The sequence below is a fragment of the Tursiops truncatus genome, chromosome 12 (assembly GCF_011762595.2).
Source record: "Tursiops truncatus isolate mTurTru1 chromosome 12, mTurTru1.mat.Y, whole genome shotgun sequence".
Lineage (NCBI taxonomy): Eukaryota > Metazoa > Chordata > Mammalia > Artiodactyla > Delphinidae > Tursiops > Tursiops truncatus.
Window position 1 is genome coordinate 17,972,482 of NC_047045.1, and position 24,221 is coordinate 17,996,702.

General features: G+C 35.7%; 1 protein-coding gene across 10 annotated transcripts in view; it reads left to right on the top strand.

Annotated features, from left to right (window-relative positions):
* DOP1A (DOP1 leucine zipper like protein A) overlaps window positions 1–24,221 on the top strand; it is a 109,663-nt gene that overhangs the window by 18,309 nt on the left and 67,133 nt on the right. For 9 of the 10 annotated variants that reach the window (XM_033867481.2, XM_033867484.2, XM_033867487.2 and 6 more), the window contains exons 2-6: window positions 5,481–5,684; window positions 8,787–8,968; window positions 15,347–15,517; window positions 17,780–17,969; window positions 22,824–22,922. In XM_033867481.2, coding sequence (XP_033723372.1) covers window positions 5,547–5,684; window positions 8,787–8,968; window positions 15,347–15,517; window positions 17,780–17,969; window positions 22,824–22,922 — 780 coding nt within the window. In that variant the 5' untranslated portion in view covers window positions 5,481–5,546. Of the gene's footprint in view, window positions 1–4,082; window positions 5,685–8,786; window positions 8,969–15,346; window positions 15,518–17,779; window positions 17,970–22,823; window positions 22,923–24,221 lie in introns of those variants that run through there. The other variant, XM_073789388.1, reaches the window with a different exon arrangement.

Below are 24,221 nucleotides of genomic sequence, written 5' to 3' on the forward strand. Positions count from 1 at the left end.
AGAAGGAGAATTACATATCCAACTCTTCTATAAAACAAAATCAATTTTGAAATGGAAGGTAGTTGAGATAATTTTTGATTCACTTATTTAAATTTCACAGTCATCTTGGATTTCACAGAGTGGTTCTTCAAAATACTGCTTTATGTTTAGTTTGCTGGTCTGAGAGTCCAGACCATGAAGATATAACTATAAAGTGGGTTTTTTTCCTCATAAACTTTATATTAAGTCCAAGGGTCAAATATCACAGTTTTGGGCTTCCCTGGTGGTGCAGTGGTTGAGAGTCCGCCTGCCAATGCAGGGGACACGGGTTCGTGCCCCGGTCCGGGAAGATCCCACATGTCGCGGAGCGGCTGGGTCCGTGAGCCATGGCCGCTGAGACTGTGCGTCCGGACTCCGCAATGGGAGAGGCCACAGCAGTGAGAGGCCCTCGTACCGCCAAAAAAAAAAAAAAAAAAAAAAAAATCACAGTTTTACAGAGAAAAACGGATTAACTGTCTTAAAGGATTTACTTTACTTTATTCTCCACTCCCACCACTCCCAATGGGAAAAGCATCAATAAATCAGGTATATTCTCTCTAGTCAGCATCCAAACATACTGCTTGTCACATGGTGTAGTGAAGTGAATAATTTCATATGTCAAGTGACTCTGTATTTAAGGTGATATTCTCTCCAAAGACGGGATTTAGGATTTGTCTGGTTTTGTTTTTATGGATTAAAGAGTTGAGATAGAGAATTGGGAAGTGCGTATTGCTTCTTTTTGGCATAACCTTAACCAGGGAAATTTTGATTTAATAAATTAAGAGAATTTTAGCTTTTTTCAGGCAAACAGGTTTTTATTAATATAGAGTACATTCTCTAGGGTTGTGATTCTTAGCCTTTTTGAGGATTACTTTAAAAACTATTTTTGACAATATTATAAAAGTAGGCTATTCCCCAATAAAATGTAAGATGTAAATTTTGCATGTAATTTGAGGTAATGCGCAAATCCCTAAAGCCCATTTTTATATGTATACATATATCTATATGTGTGTATATCTTACATATATAGATAATATATCTTACATATATACACATGTATATAGCTCTGTACCTTTACTGAGATATAATTCACATACTATACAAGTCACCTATTTAAAGTGTATAATTTAGTGGTTTTCAGTACATTCACAGAGCTGTGTAACCATCCTTATAACAATTTTTTATTGAAGTATAGTTGATTTACAATGTTGTGTTAATTTCTTCTGTACAGCAAGTGATTCAGTTATATATATGTATACATTATATCCTTTTCAATTATGGTTTATCATAGGCTACTGAATATAGTTCTCTGTGCTATACAGTAGGAGCTTGTTGTTTATCCATTCCATATATAATAGCTTACATCTGCTAACCCCAGCATCCCACTCCAACTCTCCCCCAATCCCCTCCCCCTTGGCAACCACAAGTCTGTTCTCTATGTCTGTGAGTCTGTTTCTGTTTCATAGATAGATTCACTTGTCTCATCTTTTAGATTCCACATATAAGTGATATTATATGGTATTTGCTTTTCTCTTTCTGTCTTCACTTAGTGTGATAATCTCTAGTTGCATCCATGTTGCTGCAAATGGCATTATTTTGTTTTTTTTTTATGGCTGAGTAGAATTCCATTGTATATATACCACATCTTCTTTATCCATTCCTCCTGTCGATGGACATTTAGGTTGTTTCCATGTCTTGGCTATTGTGAATAGTGCTGCTATGGACATATGAACTCTTTGGATTAGAGTTTTGTCTGGATACATGCCCAAGAGTGTGATTGCTGGATCATATGGTAATTCTGTTTTTAGTTTTCAGAGGAACCTCCATACTGTTTTCCACAGTGGCTGCACCAACTTACATTCCCACCAACAGTGCAGGAGTGTTCCCTTTTCTCCACATCCTCTTCAGCATTTGTTACTTGTGGAGTTTTTAATGATGGCCATTCTGACTGGTGTGAAGTGATATCTCATTGTAGTTTTGATTTGCATTTCTCTAATAACTAGTGATGTTGAGCATCTTTTCATGTGCCTATTGGCCATTTGTATTCCTTCTTTAGAGAAATGTCTATTTAGGTCTTCTGTACATTTTTTTCATTGGGTTGTTTGTTTCTTTATTGTCAAGTTCTATGAGCTGTTTGTATGTTTTGGAAGTTAAGCCCAGTCAGTCGCATCATTTGCAAATGTTTTCTCCCATTCTGTAGGTTGTCTTTTCGGGTTTTTTTATGGTTTTCTGTGCTCTGCAAAAGCTTGTAAGTTTAATTAGGTCCTATTTGTTTATTCTTGTTTTTATTTCTATTGCCTTGGAGACTGACCTAAGAAAACATTTGTACGATTTATGTCAGAGAATGTTTTGCCTATGATCTCTTCTAGGAGAGATGTCTTATGTTTAAGTCTTTAAGCCATTTTGAATTTATTTTTGTGCATGTTGAGAGGGTGTGTTCTAACTTCATTGATTTACATGCGTCTGTCCAACTTTCCCAACACCACTTGCTGAAGAGACTTTTTCTCCATTGTGTATTTTTGCCTCCTTTGTTGAAGACTAATTGACCGTAGGTGTGGGGGTCTTATAATTAATTTTAACATTTTTGTCATTTCCAAAAGAAACCCTGTTCTCATTAGGAGTTGCTTTCTGTTTCTCCCCAATTCACTCCCCTCTCTACCCTAACCAAAAGCTAATTACTTTCCATCCCTGAAGACTTGTCTATTCTGTACATTTTATATAAATGGAATTATAAAATACATGGTTTCTTTCACTTAGCAGAATGTTTTCAAGGTTCATCCATATCATAGTATGTAACAGTACTTCATTCCTTTTATTTCATTGTTTTTTATTTATCCACACATCAGTTGATAGACATTTGAGTTGTTTCCCCTTCTTGGCCATTATGAATAATGCTTCTTTGAACATTCGTGTACAAGTTTTTGTGTGGACATGTTTTCATTTCTCTTGAGTATGTGTACCATACCCAGGAGTAGAATTGCTGGGTTGTATGGTAATTCTATGTTTAACATTTTGAGAACTGCCTGCCTGTTTTCCAAAGCAGCTGCACCAATTTACATTCCCACCAGCACTGTACAAATGTTCCAGTTTCTCCATATCTTTGCCAATACTTATTATTGTCTTTTTTATTATAGCCATCCTAGTATCTTGTGGTTCTGATTTGCATTTCCCTGATACTTAATGATGTTGAGTATCACTTCATGGGCTTTTTGGACATTTGTGTATCTTCTTCGGAGAAATGTCTATTCATATTCTTTGCCCATTTCAAAGTTATTTGTCCTTTTATTATTGACTTGTAAGAGTTCTTTATATATCTAGTTCAGGTCCCTTATCAGAAATATGGGAGATAGGGCTTCCCTGGTGGCGCAGTGGTTGAGAGTCCGCCTGCCAATGCAGGGGACACGGGTTCGTGTCCCGGTCCGGGAGGATCCCACATGCCACGGAGCGGCTGGGCCCGTGAGCCACGGCCACTGAGCCTGCGCGTCCGGAGCCTGTGCTCCGCAACGGGAGAGGCCACAACAGTGAGAGGCCCGCAAAAAAAAAAAAAAAAGAAAGAAATATGGGAGATATATTTTCTTCCATTCTGTCAGTTGTCTTTTCACTTTGTTGATGGTATCTTTTGAAGCAGAGAAAGGTTTTTAATTTTGATGAAGTCCGGTTTATTTTCTCCTTGCTTGTGTTTTTATTGCTTATGCTGCTTTTAGTGTTATGTCTGAGAAATCCTAAGAAGACCTAGCTCTGGGCCTTGAGGATTTACTCCTGTACTTTCTTCTAAGAGTTTTATAGTTCTAGCTGTTACATTTAGATCTGTGATTCATTTTGAGTTGATTTTTGTATAGGTGTGAGGAAGGAGTCCACTTCATTCTTCTACATATGAATATCCAGTTATCCCAAAGCCATTTGTTGAAAGACTTTTTAACCCTCATTTAATTGTATTGGCTAGTTCTTAGATCCTTTTGCAGATCCACAAACCCAGCTCTAGGGAAGGGTGCAAAGTTAAAAGTCAGATAGGACACCAAAAAGGTGGAGAGGCCACATTATTTATTTATTTATTTATTTATTAATTTATTTTTGGCTGTGTTGGGTCTTCATCGCTGCACATGGGCTTTCTCTAGTTGAGGCGATGGGGGCTACTCTTCATTGTGGTGTGCGGGCTTCTCATTGCGGTGGTTTCTCTTGTTGTGGAACACGGGCTCTAGGCACACAGGCTTCAGTAGTTGTGACACACGGGCTCAGTAGTTGTGGCTTGCAGGCTCTAGAGCGCAGGCTCAGTAGTTGTGGCACACAGGCTTAGTTGCTCTGTGGCATGTGGGATCTTCCCAGACCAGGGATCAAACCCGTGTCTCCTGCATTGGCAGGCGGATTCTTAACCGCTGTGCCACCAGTGAAGTCCCCACATTGATTTTTAAGTTGAGCCTTGATTCCTTGTTACTACTGCACATTAGTTACCTATTCTATTGCTGTGTAACAAATTACCCCCCAACTCAGTGGCCTAAAACAACAAAATTTCTCTAGGTCATGAATTTGAGAGACTTAGCTATGTAGTTCTGGCTCAGGATCTCTCATGAAATCAGTCAAGATGTCAGTTGGTACTACAGTCAAATCAAGGCTTTCTTAGGGATGAAGGATCTGCTTCTAAGGTGGCTCCTTCACGTGGCTGTTGGCAGAAAGCCTCGGTTCCTTACCACAGAAACCTCTCCATAAGGTTCGTTGAAGTGCCCTCGGGATGTGGCAGCTGGCTTTCCCCAGATCTAGTGATCTAAGAGAGAGAGTAGGGAGGAAGCTGAAGTGCTTTTATGACCTAGTCTTGGCCATTACAAATTGTCACTTCTGCCTTACTGTTTTCGTTAGAATTGAGTCCCAGAATCCAGCTCACAGGGCTGGAGAATTAGGCAGTGCTTTTTGAAAGTAATATCAAAGAATTTGTGGACATATTTTAAACTATCTCATATACTCGTCAGTTTTATTATAAGTTTTATTAATTCCAAACAGCTTATGTTCTTTCATACTATATGCCCATTATCACTTAATAAAATTAGATGATCTCCAAGTCATTCATTTCTTTTTCTTTTTCCTGTTGTTGTTGTTGTTATTGTTTTAATGTCCTTGATGTTTCTAATATAACCAGTCAGTGCATTTTAGGATCAAAACAAAGTAGAGGAGTATGTATCAGAATGTTGTATCAGCAAATATGACAAAGAAATAACATGATTTCTAAAATGAAATAAGTACAGGAATATTTCCTCCTTTATAAATCCCTAAGTCCTCACAGCCATTTTTCCAGTTCCTAGAAAGCAACACATGAGTAGTTATCTTTGAAGCTGTCTTTGAATACTTCCATGAACCTGCGTACTAGCTGACTGAAGTTTTGATCACTCCTAACTCAAGAAACATTTAAAAGTTAGCCATTAATTCTGAACCCATTTTAATACTTTACTTTGTAACTTTGGTTCCTCCTGCAGACTTTTTTTGTAGGTGATGATTTTACATGACTTTGGAATTTGCCTCTAGTGGGACGCTGTGGGAGGATGAACACAGAAGAGCTGGAGTTATTGAGTGACTCCAAATATAGAAACTATGTAGCTGCAATTGATAAAGCACTAAAGAATTTTGAATACTCCAGTGAATGGGCAGATTTGATATCGGCACTTGGAAAACTTAATAAGGTATGTCTGTCTTACTCATTTTATAAAATGGAGTAAAAATCAGAAATCTGCATCTGTATTTACTGAATTTCTCTCAACTTTGAAGTAAAGAATTTAAAAACATAACTAAACCTCAGAATTACTTTTGACTCTGCTATTTTACTTCATGAGTTGCATGCCTATATAGTCAGACTTTTTTTTTTTTTTTGAGGCCAAAACCATAACAGTACTTGAAAAATATAGTTATTCCTTTATTACCTATAAACACAAGACTAGGAAGCAAATATGCTAACCATGAAGGTTAATAAGTTCCTGTAAATGAGCATCAGATATGGTTCTGGAGTTCCTAGCAGCAAAATGAAAAATTGCATGTGGAAAGCTACTGCTGTGTCCTTTCCAAATGGTATGTAGCATTAAGAAAACATTTTATGTCCAGACAGTTCTTAGTTATAGTCAGTACTTTTTACAAAAGTGACAAGCTGTTGCTTAGGCCTTGGAGCTTGGCCTTGAATGATCCTTCTTCACATGTCTGGTTGTTATCCACTGTTATTGTGGTGGCATCACTGATCAACTTGTAGCTTTAAATTTTGACCCCTTTTTTTTTAACTTAGATCAAAATTTTCTCACTTCACACACATAGTTTTTATTTTGGGGGCTTTGGGAGTTTGTTTTTAATAGCTGTTAATTGAATACAAATGCTACTAAATATTAAGTGGACTAGGGGAGCAGATATGAAGGGCGAGCTCTTCCAGTAACTATTTTAACATCAAACAGTTTGGCATACAATTATTAGGAAAGAAATTTGTCTTAAAATACATACCAAGAACACTAGTTTTCAACCTCATACTATAGATAATTACCCTGATATCTTAAAAAGAAAAGCCTTAATTTCCAATGCCAAGGATTTATCTTAAAATTAGATGCACAAACTTTTGTTTGACATGTTAACTTCAAACATTTGTCATTTGAGGTTTGATAAATTCTCAAAACTTTTACAATATCCCCAAGAAATTGCATCCAAAAATATGAGTTTGTTTAAAGGTAGTTAGGTTCTTTCTTGTCCTGAAGGGTCTCTTTCTGAAGATTTATTAGGAAATACGTGTAAAAGCAGTTCATTAAGTTGTGGAAATTAATTTGCCTAATTAAGTACATAATTAGTTTTTTATACTTTTTTTTTTTTTTTTGCGGTACACGGGCCTCTCTCTGTTATGGCCTCTCCCGTTGCGGAGCACAGGCTCTGGACGCGCAAGCTCAGCGGCCATGGCTCACGGGCCCAGCCGCTCCGCGGCATGTGGGATCTTCCCAGACCAGGGCACGAATCCGTGTCCCCTGCATCGGCAGGCGGACTCTCAACCATTGCGCCACCAGGGAAGCCCCTAGTTTTTTATACTTAACCAGTATTCATGAAAACAGATTTCACTGTATCCAGATAATATAACATAGGATATACAAACCATTGGTGAAACTTACCTAAAATCATGGTGAAACAAGGCAAGGGTTATATATCTATAAATTTGTTGAAGATAGTCTAAATATGTTTTAGTATAAAATTTTATTTATTAATATACTAAATTATGCCTCATTTATACAAGTTTTCTAACTGAAGTGCTTTTAGAAAATAGTGCTATATTTTGCTTTTTAAAAAAATTTTTTTGGTATCAGTAGAATTTCTTTATTGAGGCATTTTGTGTTACACATCATTAAGTTTCCTTCTACAGAAGTACTTCTGATAATAATTATACTTTTCTTTAAAATATATGTAAATATTGATTCTTTGCTCCTGCATCCAAAATTCAAAGTAATATTCTAGAAATGGAAGGCAGCTAGTTTCAAAAAATAAAAATATTTTGTAGTTGGAGTCTTATTAGTGTTGTGCCCTTGATTTGCTTTGCATTCGTAGGTCTAATTTTATTTACATTCGTTACATCCAATTTAAAACTGGATTGAAGGCTTGTAGTGGGAAGAACATTAAAAATGTTATATCTAAGTGGACCTCAGACCCTCCGCTTTTTTTGTGAAATGAAAAATCTAGTGCTTCTATTCTGTACTGCCTTTGGCAGATCATTCGTTTTATATATTTTAACCTCAGTTATTTTTTAAAATAAAGGACTTCTTTTGTGTTTCATCTAAATTCCAGTTCCAGTCTATTATACTGTATTCATTCTGAGTGTTCATTTTCTAGTATTCTATCAGCATTTTGCCATAATACTCTGAAGAACTGCATTTGTAAGTCTTTTATCACTTAAATAATTAATCTCCTTTGAGTGATTTGTGAGATAGCATCTTCTTCTATAAATTCTGCCTTGACCATCATCTCTAAAGAAATGTAGTGGCTGAATAAATACAGCAACATGTATTTGGCCCAATTGGGAGATTAGTAAAAGCAAATGGGCAATTATAATCTCATGTATGTTCTTGTTAGCACTAGAATTACTTGCTATAATATGATATAGTACAGCAGTGGTTGTTCCTCTTCCAACAAAGTATCTATGTTGAGGTTCGATTTTCTTCATGTATTTCAAACAGTGTATCAAAAATAGGTTGAAGGCTGACTGACATTAAAGATTTGCAGACATCTAAAATGGTGCCTTTCTTCTGAACAAATTTGTTTTGGAAAGTATTGTTATTTTTCATAAAAATGTTATTTCTGGGGCTTCCCTGGTGGTGCAGTGGTTGAGAGTCTGCCTGCCAATGTAGGGGACACGGGTTCGTGCTCCGGTCCGGGAAGATCCCACATGCCGCGGAGCGGCTGGGCCCGTGAGCCATGGCTGCTGAGCCTGTGCGTCCAGAGCCTGTGCTCCGCAACGGCAGAGGTCACAACAGTGAGAGGCCCGCGTACCAAAAAAAAAAAAAAAAAAAAAAAAAAAAAAATGTTATTTCTGTTAACACGTAATGAGTTTATTTTTTTTAACAAATTAATAAATATTTTTAAATCCTCAGTTTTAATTTTAAATCCAGTATTGACAGATGTAACTGACAAAAACAAAAGTTTTTTGACATCCTCTATAATTTTTTCAGAGTGTAAAGAAGTCCTATAAGGGTTTTTGGTAATACTATGCTAGAAAATGGAAATAAAATGAAATGTAATATTTTTCTCAACTGAATTAAAATGTTTTCTTCAAGGTTTTACAAAATAATGCAAAGTACCAAGTGGTACCCAAAAAGCTGACCATAGGCAAACGCCTAGCTCAATGTCTACATCCAGCATTACCAGGTGGAGTTCATCGGAAGGCACTTGAAACATATGAAATTATCTTCAAAATCATTGGACCTAAGCGACTTGCCAAAGATCTTTTTTTATATAGGTGAGAATAATTTTACTGTCTATTTGCATGTAAGTAAAAAGTATTTTTAGCTATTTTATGCTTTTTGCAGTAAAAGGTAAAAAATTGAAAAGTCCTTAATGATGAAAGTTTTCAGATGTCAGTCTTAAATATTTTGATAAATAAATACTTAAGAAAAATTTACAGTATTTCTTTCTTTCTTTTTTTTTTTTTAAGATTTATTTATTTATTTAGGCTGTGCCAGGCCTTAGTAGCAGCATGCAGGATCTTCATTGCGGCATTCAGGATCTTTTAGTTGCAGCATGCGTACTCTTAGTTGTGGCATGCGGACTTCTTAGTAGTGGCATGCGGACTCTTAGTTGCAGCATGCATGTGGGATCTAGTTCCCTGACCAGGGATCGAACCCAGGCCCCCTGCATTGGGAACGTGGAATCTTACCCACTGGACTACCAGGGAAGTCCCTAATATTTCTTAATACAAGAATTTTTTCCTTCTCAGATGTCATTTTTGAAAAGTTTATTTTTTTTCAAAATTGTTGAGACTACAGAACATTCTGTGTTTTTAAGCTAGAGAACTACCCTGAGAAAAAATAGATACCTTGATCTCTTAGCACCTTTCAACATAGTTGACCATTCTCTCCTTAAAATAGTCTTTTTCTCTTGCCTTCTGTTATACTTCATTCTCCAGTTTTGTTACTTTCTCAATCTCCTTTACCAGCCTTTTCTCCTTTCCCTAAACTCTACATATGGAGTTCCTTAAGGCTTGCTTAGTCCTGTACCTAATGTTTTCACTTTATATTCTCTCCTTGGGCATGCTTATCCAAGCCATGGTTTATCTTTTATGTGCAGACTCCCAACTTGGTATCACTAGTGCTGACTTCTGCTTTAAACTCCGGGCTTACTCGCCACCTCAGTGTGGATCTTTAAAGGCAACTGAAGCTCAACCTGCTCCAAACTAACCTCACCTTCTCCCATAAACCTGGCCATCTGCAGTGCACTAAAGCTCAGTAAATGGCACCACCATCCATCCATTTACACCTGAAATCTCAGACTTACACTTGACATCTTGTTTTCTTTGCCCATATTCTCCTTCCTCTCATGAATATTCTGTCACTAAGAGTTCTATCTCATGGTGGTTAAGAGCAGAGGCAGTGGAGTCAGACAATTCATATTTACAGCTAACTGGCTCTGTGATCTTGAGCCATTTTCTTCACCTCTCTCTGTATGTATTCTCATCTGCAAAAATGGGAATAAGATGATCAATTTCATAGTATTGTTAACAGAATTAAGAGAGTTAATATATGTAAAGTGCTTAGAACAAAGTACAGCATGTAATAAGTACTCAATAAATGTTAGCCATTGTTCCATGTTCCAAATACATCTACCTCTCTCTACCCTTGCTGGCAGCATCCTCACTAAGTAAGCATTATCTCTAGCCTGGTCTTTGTTACTGGCCTCCGAATATTCATATAACATCTGTTCTTATTCTCTTACACCCTTTTCTCCACATAGTATCAGAGTAAACTTTTAATACATTGAATAGGTAATGTCATTCCTCTGTTAAAAACCTCCATTGACTTCCTCCTGTCGCTTAAAAACAGAATTCAAAGCCCTTACTATGGCTTTTAAGGCTTTATATACTTTGGCCCAGTCTGTGTCAGTGACCTCTTAACTCCTGCCACTTTCTACCCAGTTTACTCCATTCTGACAACATAGGTCTCTGCTTATTCTTCCTCATTTTCTTTGTTTTCCTCACTCTGTAATGCTTTAATCCAGGTCTCTGATCGAATATCAGCTCATAGAAGTCTGCGTATTTACTTCTACATCTTTATCATTAGTACTCTGCAGTTTTACTGTGATGTATTTAGAGGTAGATATCTTTTTCTTTATCCTGGTTGGGATTCATTGGGATTTTAAAATCTGTAAATCAATACCTTTCATCAATTCTGGAGTCTCTTTAAAAAGACTTTACTCCATGTATTCTCTCTTCCTTTTTTGGAACTATGATTAAACATATGTTAGAACTTTTCATTCTGGCTTCCCCATATCTTATCCTCTCTTCCATTTTAGTTTGATGTAGTCACACTTGTTTAGTTTTGCTTTTGTTGCCTTTGCTTTAGGTTTCTTATCCAAAAAAATCATTGCCAAGGGCAGTGTCAGGGAGCTTTTCTCTATGTTTTCCTCTATATTTTATGGTTTCAGGCCTTATATTTAAGTCTTTAATCCATTTGGAGTTAACTTTTGTAAGTGATGTAAGATAGGGGTCTAATTTCGTTCTTTTGCATGTGCATATCCAATTTTCCTCTATCATTCGTGACATTGGTGATGCAGACATCCTTTTTTACTCTGGTTAGTCTTGTCATGAGTTTATCAATTTTGTTAGTCTTTTTAAAAACAAACTTTTAACTTCATTGATCTACTTTACTGTGTATGTGTTTTCTCTTTCTTTAAATTCTGCATGGATGTTTTAAAAATAGAACCTAAAGTCAGTAATAGGTATTTTTAATACTAATAATAAACACTATATTACAAGGAACAGCACTTTTTAATAAAAAGCTGAAAATTGCTCAGTTACATGTAATAACTGATCAATTCCTTTCTTAAGGCAAGACTTTTCTTATATAACTCATGCCTACTACTTTTTAAACTCTTAAATAACAGAAAGTTTACTTTAAGAAACAGCTATTTTACGAAGTTGCAGTATATCTAATTTTATTAGCAATATAAGAATAATATATAATGCTATATAAGAATAATAAATTAATTCTAGAACACCATGTCTAAATATGGCAGACATTCTTATATACACATACCTTATGGAGTAAAATTGTTATTGTGTATTTTTTAGAAGTATAGCTAATTTAAAAACTAAAGTTTATATTAATGTTGGACTTTTTATTTTTTATTAAGTAAGTTAATCTCAAGGTTTATGCTTTAACATAAATACAAATACTTTTAAAGTTCTGTAACCTATGATAAAATATCATATTGTGTCTTCAAACTTATTTTTTTTAATATGATACAGTACACAGAGGGGTTACTAAGAAGGCTAGACATGTAGTTTGAGCAGCGTAAAATATTAAATGGATATGTAAAGTAAACTTTTGATAATACAAACCCAGACTTCAGGCTAGAGAGATTTTAGAGCAGTTAGTATTCAGGTGGCAGTTGAAGCCAAGAGAATGATTGAGATCACCCAGTACATTGTGAATAATAAGGAGGGTAAAGGAATGAGACCATTCTGTGAATACTTAGGAGTCACATTATTTAAAGAGCAGGTGGAGGAAAGTAGTCATTGAAAAGGAACAAGAAGAATCAGAGCTAGAAAATGTACCAGGAGACAGAGCTCACCTGAAGCCAAAAGGGGAAAGAATTTCAAGAGAAAGTTGTGGTGAATAGTATCAAATATTACTGGCACATGAAACAGTAGGGACTGAAAATAGACCATCAAATCTGGCGATTAGTAGACATTGGTGACAGTATGGAGAACAGCTTCAGTAGAGCAGGTAGAAGTGTCATGATTGAAGATCAGATGGGAGGTGATAAATTGGGAGGAGTGCTTTTTTTTTCCCCCCAAAAGTTGAAGTAGGAAGGCAGCTTCAAGCCAGGAGGTAGTTAAGATAAAGGTTTGGGGATTTTGTTGTTGTAATTTGTTCTCTTTTTAGAGTCATAGGAAAGATTTAAGCACAATTGTCAGTGGAGGAAGAAAGAAATTACAGGAAAGAAAAAGGATGGTAGATAAAGCAGGGCCCTGGCAAAAGGAGACGTTGGGCCCTGGGGCAAGGTAGCTTTGAAGAGGTTACTACTGTAGCTTTAAGTCACACTGTACTACCTAAAATTGAAGGCGGGAAAATGGCGAGCTGAGGGAATTCCCACTAGATGACCTCTGTTTTCTGTATAAAGTAGGAGCAAGACAGATTCTTAATTCATTTGTTAAGCACTTTGCAAGTGCAGGACTTGGTGTTAAGGATTTAGGATACAGAAATAAAAAGAGTCATGGTCTCTTGCTTTCTGATATTACAGAATTATCTACTAGAATTACTCTTTTTTCCCCCAGTTTTATTGATAAATAATTGACATTCCTCACTGTGTAAGTTTAAGGTGTACAGCATGATGGTTTGATTTACATATACTGTGAAATGATTACCACAATAGGTTCAGCTAATATCATCTTTTCATATAGATACAATAAAAAGAAAAGAAAGAAGAAAAGAATAAAGGAAAAAAAATTTCTCCTTATGATGAGCACTCTTGGGATTTACTCTGTTACAACTTTCCTGTATATCATATAGCAGTGTTAACTGTAGTCATCATGTTTTACATTACATTCTTAGTACTCAATTATCTTATAACTGGAAGTTGGTACCTTTTGACCACCTTCTTCTAATTCCCCCTCCCTCTACCATTGGCTCTTGTAACCACAAATTTGATCTCTTTTTCTATGAGTTAGGGTGTTTTTTTGTTTTGGTTTGGTTTGTTTTAAGATTCTACCTATAAGTGAGATCATACGGTATGTCTTTTTCTGTCTGACTTATCTCAGTATAATACCTTAAAGATGCATCCATGTGGTTGCAAATGGTAGGATTTCCTCATTTTTATGGCTGAATAATATTCCATGTGTGTGTGTGTGTGTGTGTGTGTGTGTACACACACACACACACAACTTCTTTATTCATCCATCAGTGGACACCTAGGTTGTTTCCATGTCTTGGCTATTGTAAATAATGCTGCTATGAACATGGGGATTCTTTTTGAGTTAGTGTTTTTTTTACCTTTGAATATATTCCCAGAATTGGAATTTTTAATTTTTTGAGGAATCTCCATACTGTTTTCTATAGTGACTGTACCAATTTGCAGCCCCTCCAGCAGTGCACAGGGGTTCCCTTGTCTCCACATCCACACCAGCATTTGTTATATCTTGTCTTTTTGATGATGGCCCTTCTGCCAGGCATGAGATGTTATCTCACTGTGGTTTTAATATGCATTTCCCTGTTGACTAGTGATGTTGAGCATCTTTTCATGTATCTGTTGACCATTCATGTATCTTCTTTCGAGAAAAGTCTATTTAGGTCCTTTGCCCATTTTGTAATTAGGTTATTTGTTTGCTATTGAGTTGTACAAGTTCTTTATGTGTTTTAGATATTAACCCTTTATCAGATATATGGTTTGCAAATTTTTTTTCCCATTCTGTAGGTTGTCTTTTTACTTTGTTGATGTTTCCTTCTGCTGCTGCAAGGAATAGCATTACTTTTTTTTTTTTTTGGCTGCACTGTGTGGCATGCAAGATCTTAGTTCCCCGACCAGGGATCGGACCCTTGCCCCCTGCAGTGGAAGCGCAGAGTCTTAACCACTGGACCGCCAGGGAAGTCCCTAGCATTACTTATTATTATCACAGCAATAGAATTACTTACTGTTAGTAAAAACAGAATTACTTATTAGAATAAGTGTTAGGTTCTATGGGAACATCAAATAGGGAGCCTAACCTAGTCTAATTAGGAGACAGTCTCCTCAAGGAAACAGCTTAGGCTGAGTTCCTGAGTCCTAGGAATCATCCAGACAACAAGGAGGTTGTAAGTAAGGGAGCAGGAATTGTATCTTTCAGAGCAGCATGTGCGAAGGCCTGCTTGCTAACGAGGGTGTGGAAAGTTCTAAAATGAACTTGAGAGGAATTCTTCAGTGTAGCTGGAGCAGAGGGTGCAGGAGTGATATTGGTGAGCATACATTGTCTCTATAGAGGTATGTAGTAGCAAGATGTTAAAAGCCACATTAAGCATTTAGACTATATCTTAAAGGCAGCAGGAAACCAGTGAAAGGTTTTATTGAGAACAGCTGCTTCAGGGCTATCCTGAAGCAGTACTTGGTAAGACATGATGATTGAGAGATGATGATTGAGATACCTTGGTGATCTCTTCTAAGGAGCTATCTGATGGAGATGGAGAGAATTTATTATATTCAAAAAATATCTAGGAGGATGGCTTGGAGAGAAAACTTGGTAATTGATTCCGATTTAAAGTAGATTTTTTTTAAAAGGGTCAAGAGTCACTCTAAGATGTATAGCCTTTGGTCAACCAGATGGATGCTGATGCCATATTTTGAAATGGAAATTACAGGGGAAGGATCAGGATTTGGGGCAGGGGGAGGGAGGGAACTCTGTTTATGAATTGTGAAATTTGAAGGCCTTGTGAAACAGCTAGGTGGCCACTGGGTTTATGAGTATGAAGCTCAGGTGAGAGACCTAGGTTGGTTTAATGGATATAGAAGGCATCACTATACAGGATACCATTTTAAGCTGAGCAGTATAACATTATTTCATTTTTAAAAGATTTATACACACATGTTGGTACATATGAATTAATATTTTATAGTTATTTTATCCCCCACTTTTATTTTTATAAAACAGTTCTGGACTATTTCCTCTTCTTGCAAATGCTGCCATGTCGGTGAAACCAACATTGCTAAGTTTGTATGAGATATATTATCTGCCTTTGGGTAAAACACTGAAGCCTGGTCTACAAGGATTGCTAACTGGTATTCTTCCTGGCTTAGAAGAAGGATCAGAGTACTATGAGAGGTAAGATAGTACTGTTATTGCTGCAGCTAAGTAATCAAAGTCATGGATTTGTCAGCAAGCATCCTTAAATCAGTAATATTAGCATCACAAAAACTAATTATTCTTGACACGTCAGTATATCACCTGAAGATTTTTATAGCAAAAAAATTAGTGCGTCTAGTTTGTGTATCACACTGAAAATTTAGCTGAGTAATAAGAGCACAGACTTGGAAGGTAGATGGACTGGGTTCAAATCCTAGTTTGACAGACACTGTGTGAGCTTAGGAAAGCTTTTTCAACATTTCTGAACTTTATTGAGTTTTCTTGTATATAAAAAAGCATAACCTATTTCATTGTGTTACTATAATATTTCAATATCACTTAGTCTAGTGCCTAGCACATAAAAATCACTCAAAAATTTGTGACCCATAATTTAAAATAATAGTACAATAGATAGGACATTTAAATTAATAAAATGAATGGGAAATTGGGCCATGTACCATCAATTTTTAAATTGTTAATGGTGGAAAATAGCCTAGCACCAACCTATTGACATGATACTCTTGATATTTTAACTCTTCGAAGAAAATGATTTGATCTGTTTTGGAGCCTATCATTTCTTTGGAAGTTAATAGTGGTAGACAATGCAGGGTAACGTTAAGTATCTTAAATCTCTGTTACTGATATTCTTACCAAAAAGGAAATTATGAATTAAGGTGGCAGAAAAAGAAAATGCCAAACTTTCTTTACGAGTACACATGATTTAAATTTAAATAATTTATTCCAGTGCATTGACCAGCTACCCTTTTATTATATTTCATCTGCTCCCATAATGCTGTAAGAATCTAATCCTGAAAATATTGGATTACTCTTATAAGCTACTTTGAGAAAAAATACTTTAGTCCTCAAAACTTATCATTTACTTTTATTAACTTTTTTACTTACTTGCTTACAAGTTTAGAAACACAGTATGAGATTATTTTATTAAGTTTATAAATCAGTCTTGTTTTAAATTGTTTTATTAATTCTCCTAAGGGAAGCATACAATGAATACCATTTCATAAATCTGCTAGTTATAATTAAAAATTTAACGTAGAAATTGAATAATGGTCTTTATGACTGTGGTATCTCTATGATTTAATCTTGTTATGTGCCTTAGTCTTTTGGGCTGTTGTAACAAAATACCACAGACTGGGTAGAAATTTATTTTCAGAAATTTAGAAATATTCAGAAATGCAAAAATTCAGAAATTTATTTCTCACAGTTCTTGAGGCTGGGAGTCCAAAATCAAGGTGCCAACATGACCATGCTCTGGTGAGAGCCTTCTGCCTGGTTCATAGCTGGAGCCTTTTCCCTATATCCTCATCTACTGGAAGGGACTTTGGAGCTCTGTTGGTATTTCTTTCATAAGAACACTAATCTCATTCATGAGAGCTCTACCCTCATGACTTAAGCACCTCCCAAAGGTTCCACATTCTAATACCATCACTTTGGGGGATCAGGGTTTTAATGTATAAATTTTCAGGGGGCATAAACATTCAGACCATAGCAATATGTTTTGCCAGTTATTTCACACAAGTTCTATAAAATGATATGAAAACATGTTCTTTTAATGCATAGTTAAATTGAGGCTAGAAGGGATTACAGTGTTAGTATTAAATCACATAGTAAGTTAACAGTAGAACTCATCATCAGATTCTCTTGATTCTGAATCTGCTTTACAGCAATGTAATAATTTTTGTGTATTGCATTGTTTATCTTATGTTTAAAACAAATGAAAGGTAATTCTTTAAATGCAGTTCTTAATAGAGCAATAATGCATCTCTGATTTTGTCATAGGATAATTCATTGAAATAGTGAATTACATAATGTGATTTCAAAGAGAAGGAAATATTTGGAAATAGCCTTTAAAATTTTGTAGAAAATCAACAGAAGATATGTTCTGCTATAGGATTATTATTAACTATAATGTATGTGGGTTTAACAACCCACTGAGGCAGATGGGACTTGTGGTGGTGTTTTTGTTGTTATCTTCATTTTACGGTTGAGGAAACTGAACTGAAGAAACACTAAGGGATTTCCCCAGATTACACAGCTAGTAATTGGGAGAGCCAGGACGTACACCCCAGTTCTCTGACTCTGACGTGTATGCTTCTTCCCATCTATGGAACATATGACTACGGCAGGGATGCTTTCATACATTCTGGGAGAGGATAATGATTTGTGTTTAACATCGTGAAACTAAATATTTCCCTTTTTCAACCACTTTATTTTGTACCTCAGAACAAACACATTATTGGAAAAGGTTGCTACTGCAGTGGACCAGTCGGCATTCTACAGTGCCCTCTGGGGTAGCCTTCTAACCAGTCCTGCTGTGCGTTTACCTGGAATCACGTATGTTCTTGCCCATTTGAACAGGAAGCTTTCCATGGAAGATCAGCTTTATATAATTGGCAGTGATATCGAGCTAATGGTAGGTATACATGTGGTTGCTCATTTAACTCATACTTCTTTATAGCCAGACACAAAATTCCAGATATTGAGAATCGTGCCACGAATGAAGTTCCTGTTTTCATGGAGCTTACATTTTTCATCAAGGAAACTTAAAGACCAAAATAGTTGCTAATTATTCTTTTGAAAACCTACAAAGTTTTTTCATGGAAAAGGAATTGTTATTTATATGTTATCTTTATTATCTGTTATTCAAGCAAATAAATGGTCTTTATTACCATCTTGCTAACTGATTAGACCATTGTTAACATAGCCACATTCATTATATTATCTCGAAGTGTACCTTCTGTTGGATCATAGATTTCTTTATAGGAAAGACAGATTTTAGACAAAGTGATAGCCAGATTCTGTATGGGATTTATGCAAAATGATGTATTACTAAAGCAGATAGTGAAAGATAGTTGAAAAAAATCACATTGATTGTTTGCTTATACTTTTTAATTTCAAGGTTAAGAACAGAAGGAAACCTTTTATCTCTGTAGAGTGCTGTACTCTTAAAATGAGCAAGGAGTGAAAAACAAAGAATCCCTTAAGGGTCATTTTGAAATGTTTAAAAAAAAAGGTTGTGATTAATCATCCTTTACTTTTTCCCCACATGATTATGAAATGACAGATTTTTATGCAGATTTTTGGTTATATGTATTAAAGTGTAATTAACATACACTGAAATTAACTCATGTGTACAGTTGTATGAATTTGACAAATACATACAGTCATTTGTCAAATTCATACATACTATACATACTATAGTATACTATACATACTATATACATATATACATACTATAAAATCAAGATAGAGAACATTTACATCACCCCAAAAAGTTCTTTTCTGTCCCTTCGTAGTCACTCTCATTCCCCTACACTCCCAAGTCCTTGTAAACACTGATCTATTTTCTATTCCTGTAGATTGTGCTTTTTGCAGAATGTTACATAATAGAATCATGCAGTGTTAGCTGTTGTCTGGTTTCTTTCACTTTGTACGTGTTTGAGAATCATCCATGTTTTTGCATGTATCAATAGTTTGTTCTTTTATATTGCTATGTAGTATTGTATGAATATACCATAGTTTGTTTATTCATTCACTGATTAATGAACATTTGAGTTCTTTCCAGTTTGGGGCAGTTATGAATAAAACTAATATAAACATTTGCATACAGTTATTTATATAGACATATGTTCATTTACAACTATTTCTCTTTTTTTCATATTTATTTATTTGGCTGCGTTGGGTCTTGGTTGTGGCACACGCAATCTTTTGTTGCGGCACACGGGCTTCTCTCCAGCTGTGACACTCAGGCTCTAGAGCGCATGGGCTCAATAGTTGCAGGGTGTGGTCTCTCTAGTTGTGGTGCACGGGCTCCAGAGCATGTGGGCTCAGTAGTTGAGGCATGCAGGCTCTCTAGGTGTGGCGCACAGGCTCTAGAGGCTGCAGGCTTAGTTACCCCACAGCATGTAGGATCTTAGTTCCCCGACCAGGGATCGAACCCGCATCCCCTGCATTGGAAGGCAGATTCTTAACCACTGGACCACGAGGGAAGTCCCTCTTTTTTTTACATTTTTATTTTATATCGGAATATAGTTGATTTATAATGTTAGTCTCAAGTGCACAGCAACATGATTCAGTTATACATATACATATATCTATTCTTTTTTCAAATTCTTTTCCCATTTAGATTTTTTTTTTTTTTTTCGGTACACGGGCCTCTCACTGCTGTGGCCTCTCCCGTTGTGGAGCACAGGCTCCGGACACGCAGGCTCAGCGGCCATGGCTCAGGGGCCCAGCCTCTCTGTGGCATGTGGGATCTTCCTGGACTGGGGCACGAACCCGTGTCCCCTACATCGGCAGGTGGACTCTCAACCACTGCGCCACCAGGGAAGCCCTCCCATTTAGATTATTACAGAATCTTGAGTAGAGTTCCCTGTGCTATACAGTAGGTCTTTGTTGGTTATCTGTTTTTTTTTTTGTTTGTTTTTTTTTTTGTTTTTTTATTTTTTTTTGGTGGTACGCGGGCCTCTCACTGCTGTGGCCTCTCCCGTTGCGGAGCACAGGCTCCGGACGCGCAGGCTCAGCGGCCATGGCTTATGGGCCCAGCTGCTCTGCAGCATGTGGGATCCTCCCGGACCGGGGCACGAACCCGCGTCCCCTGCATCGGCAGGCGGACATTCAACCACTGCGCCACCAGGGAAGCCCGGTTATCTGTTTTAAATAAGTAGTGTGTATATGTTAATCCCAACCTCCTAATTTATCTCTTCCCCCCACCTTCCCCCTTTGGTAACCATAAGTTTGTTTTTTAAGTCTGTGAGTCTATTTCTGTTTTGTAAATAAATTCATTTGTATCATTTTTTTAAGATTCCTTATATAAGCAATATCGTATGATACTTGTCTTTCTCTGTCTGACTTACTTCACTTAGTATGATAATCTCTATGTCCATCCATGTTGCTGCAAATAGCATTAGTATGATAATCTCTATGTCCATCCATGTTGCTGCAAATGGCATCATTCTCTTTAATGGCTGAGTAATATTCCATTGTATATATATACCACATCTTCTTTATCCAGACATACATCCTTATTTCTTGAGAAAATACATAGGAATGGGATTCCTGCTTTATAAGGTAAATATATGTTTAACTTTTTTTTATAACAGCTTTATTGAGATATAATTCACATACCATGAAATTTATCCTTTTGAATTGAACAGTTCAGTGGTTTTTAGTATATTCACAAAGTTGTACAACTGTCACCACTAATTTGAGAACATTTTCGTCACCCCAGAAAGAAACCCCATCTGTACCATTAATCACATCACATTTTCCCTCACTCCTGTCCCTAGCAACCACTATCTATATTCTGTTTCTATAGATTTGCCTATTCTGGACATTTCATATAAATAAAATACATGATATGTAGTCTTTTATGAATAGCTTCTTTCACTTACCATAATATTTTCAAGATTTGTTCATATTGAAGCATGTACTTCATTCCTTTTAATAGCTGATTAATATTCTGTTTGGATATAGCACATTTTATTTATCCGTTATTCAGTTGATTACAGTTTGGGTTACTTCTCCTTTTTGGCTCTTAAGGAATAATTCTTTATGAACATTCATGCATAAGTTTTTGTGTAGACGTAAGTTTTTGTATCTTCGACATATACACCTAACAGTGGGATTACTGGGTCATATGGTAACTGTGTTTAACTTTTTGAGGAACTGGCAAACTCTTTTCCAAAGTTACTGTACCGATTTACATTCCAATTAGCAATATACGAGGGTTCCCTTTTCTCTACATCCATTTCAATACTTGTTACTGTCTGTCTTTTTTATTATAGCCATCCTAATGGGTTTGAAGTGTTATCTCATTGTGGTTTTGATTTGCATTTCCCTAATGATTAATGATGTTGAACGTATTTGTGGTTATTGGCCATCTTTAAATCTTTGGAGAAATGTCTGTTCAAATTCTTTGCCCATTATTTAAATTGGTTTATTTCTCTTTTTGTTGTTATGTTGTAGGAGTTCTCTATACATTTTGGATATTAAATTCTTATCATATATATGATTTAAAAATATTTTCTCCCATTCAGTTGTCTTCTCACTTTCTTGATAGTGTCCTTTGAAGCACAAAAATTTTAATTTTGATCAAATCCAATTTATCTGTTTTCTTTTTTGTCATTTGTGCTTTTGGTGTTAGATATTATCTAAGAAATTGTGTCTAATCTAAGCTCAAACAGATTTACTTTTATATTTTCTCCTAATATATGTTTTAAGGTTATAAGAAACTACCAAACTATTTTCCAAATGTATTGTTACATTTCCTTTTAATGACTTAATGGAAGTTTTAAAGAAGTCATTTTTTAAAATTTCTTTAAAAATCAAGTGCCATAATTGGATAACTGTTTATAATACATCACAGTCAAAGGACTAACCTCCTTATTATTCAAAGAGCTACGTAAATAAATAAGTAAATATTAACAGTCAAGTAGGAAAATTGATTTGAACAGAAAGTTAACCTAAGGAAATAAAAATAATTCAAAGGTACGAAAAAATTCTCAGTGTTATTTGTAAGAAGAGAAATAAAAATTTAAACTGTATGAAGATACCCATTTTCATATATCAGATTGACAAAAACAAGAAACGTGTGGGTTAACATGGAAAAACAAATTGTCACACAGAGCTGGTGAGAATATAAATATACATAACCTTAAGACAAAGCATTACACTATTTAAATTGCAACTGCGTATATCACAATATCTGGCAATTCTGCTTTGAAAGATTTATCCTGTAGGTGTGCTTGTATATTATGTAAGTATATTGCAACATTACTTACAATAGTAAATGGTTGTAAGCAGTATAAATGTTCATCATTAGGAGCCTAGTTAAATAAATAAGGATTCATCTATGAAAGGAAGTATTTCTTTGGATATAAAAAATGAAGTTCTTTATGTAGTGTTAAGGAAAGCTCTGCAGAGTATGTTGTTAAATGAAAAAGGCAGAGTTTGGGATTATGCATGCATTTTTTTTTACTTATATTTGCAGAAAGTATTCACTGGTATTCTTGATTGTTTACACAAACAAAACTAGGTGGTTGGAAACAGATGGGGGAGAACCTTTTGGCTATGTACTCTTTTGTGCTCCTTAATTTTAAACTATTATATTTACCTATTCAAAACAATGTACAAATGTGTAATTAGTGATAAAAGAAACTTGGAAACATACTTCTGTTTTTTGAGGAAAATGAAGCATTGTTACATTTTCATGGTAACTATTTCCCAGGGTAATACACAATAGATACTAAAGACTCTCTTATTTTAGGTAGAAGCGGTAAGCACTTCGGTGCAGGATTCAAGTGTACTGGTACAGAGAAGCACACTGGACCTCATACTCTTCTGTTTTCCATTCCACATGAGTCAGGTAAAACAGTAATGCCAGTATCAACATAAGGCATTCTTTAGACATTCATAGATTCCTGATGTGTAGTTATTTTTAAAATTGGATTTAAGTTGTATTCTCTTGTTTTATAAACCAGTAAGTACATAGAAAACAAGTTCCCTTTTTAAGGAGTGGAATTTGTGAAATTTTGGGGAAAATAAGATTTATTGATTTGGATAAGAATATGAAGAATTAAATAGATTATTTCATACCTTTAAAAAAAAAGTTTTAACCTTTAAAAAGCAAGAGGTATTGTTATTCATTGCTAGCTGTGAGTAAGCCAAGACTCTGAGACCCAGGCCTTCTACCTAGCTCTTATCTCTGTCCTAATGTCATCTTTTCTTGGTTTGGTGATTTGGGGGATGTATGTCAGACCCTTAGCAGAGTTGGCTGTAATTTGAAAGCCAAATATTTAGTTACTCTGACATTCTCTAGTCCAGTTGAAATTTGAACAAGGGTTTGAACTGCACAGGTCCACTTATATGCAGATTTTTTTTCAGTAGTAAATACTACAGTACTACAGAATCCATGGTTTTTTGAATCCTAGGATATGAAACTGTGGATATGGAGGGCCGACTGAAATTATGCTTGGATTTTCCATTAACTGTCGACACTCTTAACCCCCTCTTTGTTCATGGGTCAACTGTACTTTCGTGACAGATGAGAATAACTCACTTAAATCGTAAATGAAGCTGGAACTTAATTTAATTACTATCCTCATTTTTTAAGGAAGTGATCTAAATTCTTTTGAGTTCTAAATTATGATGAGCAATTTAGAGCGCCAATGTGTAAGTATTCAGAATGGTGGAACTACATACCTAACAAATGTAATAAGAAATGGAAAACTTTTACCTCGGAAAAGTAAGTTTGTTTCTAAAATGTCATTAGCAGAAAAGACTATTATTTGGGATTTTGTAAGAGCTGTGGTTAGTAGATAACTAGTGAATTTTCATTATAATTGGCCGTGCTCAAATTTTTCTTTTATTACTTTATTCAGGTTGAAATTGAGTTACTAATAATTGAAGAATCTTACACTTCATTGCCTATACTGTTCCCTAGTAATAGGAACAGTATATTTATACGGGTGGGACATAAACCACCCCCAGTTTCTATTTTAAGACTTGCCATCCTTAAGCCAAGGGCCTTTATTCTGCCTCTGGCTTTTCACAAAAACGGCTGCTGTGGCATATTGGTGTAGTCTGAACTTACCAGTAGAGAGGTGGGCAAGCAGCCTGCAAGATAAGAATGATTTTTTACGATGGCTTCACAGGCGAATTCTGT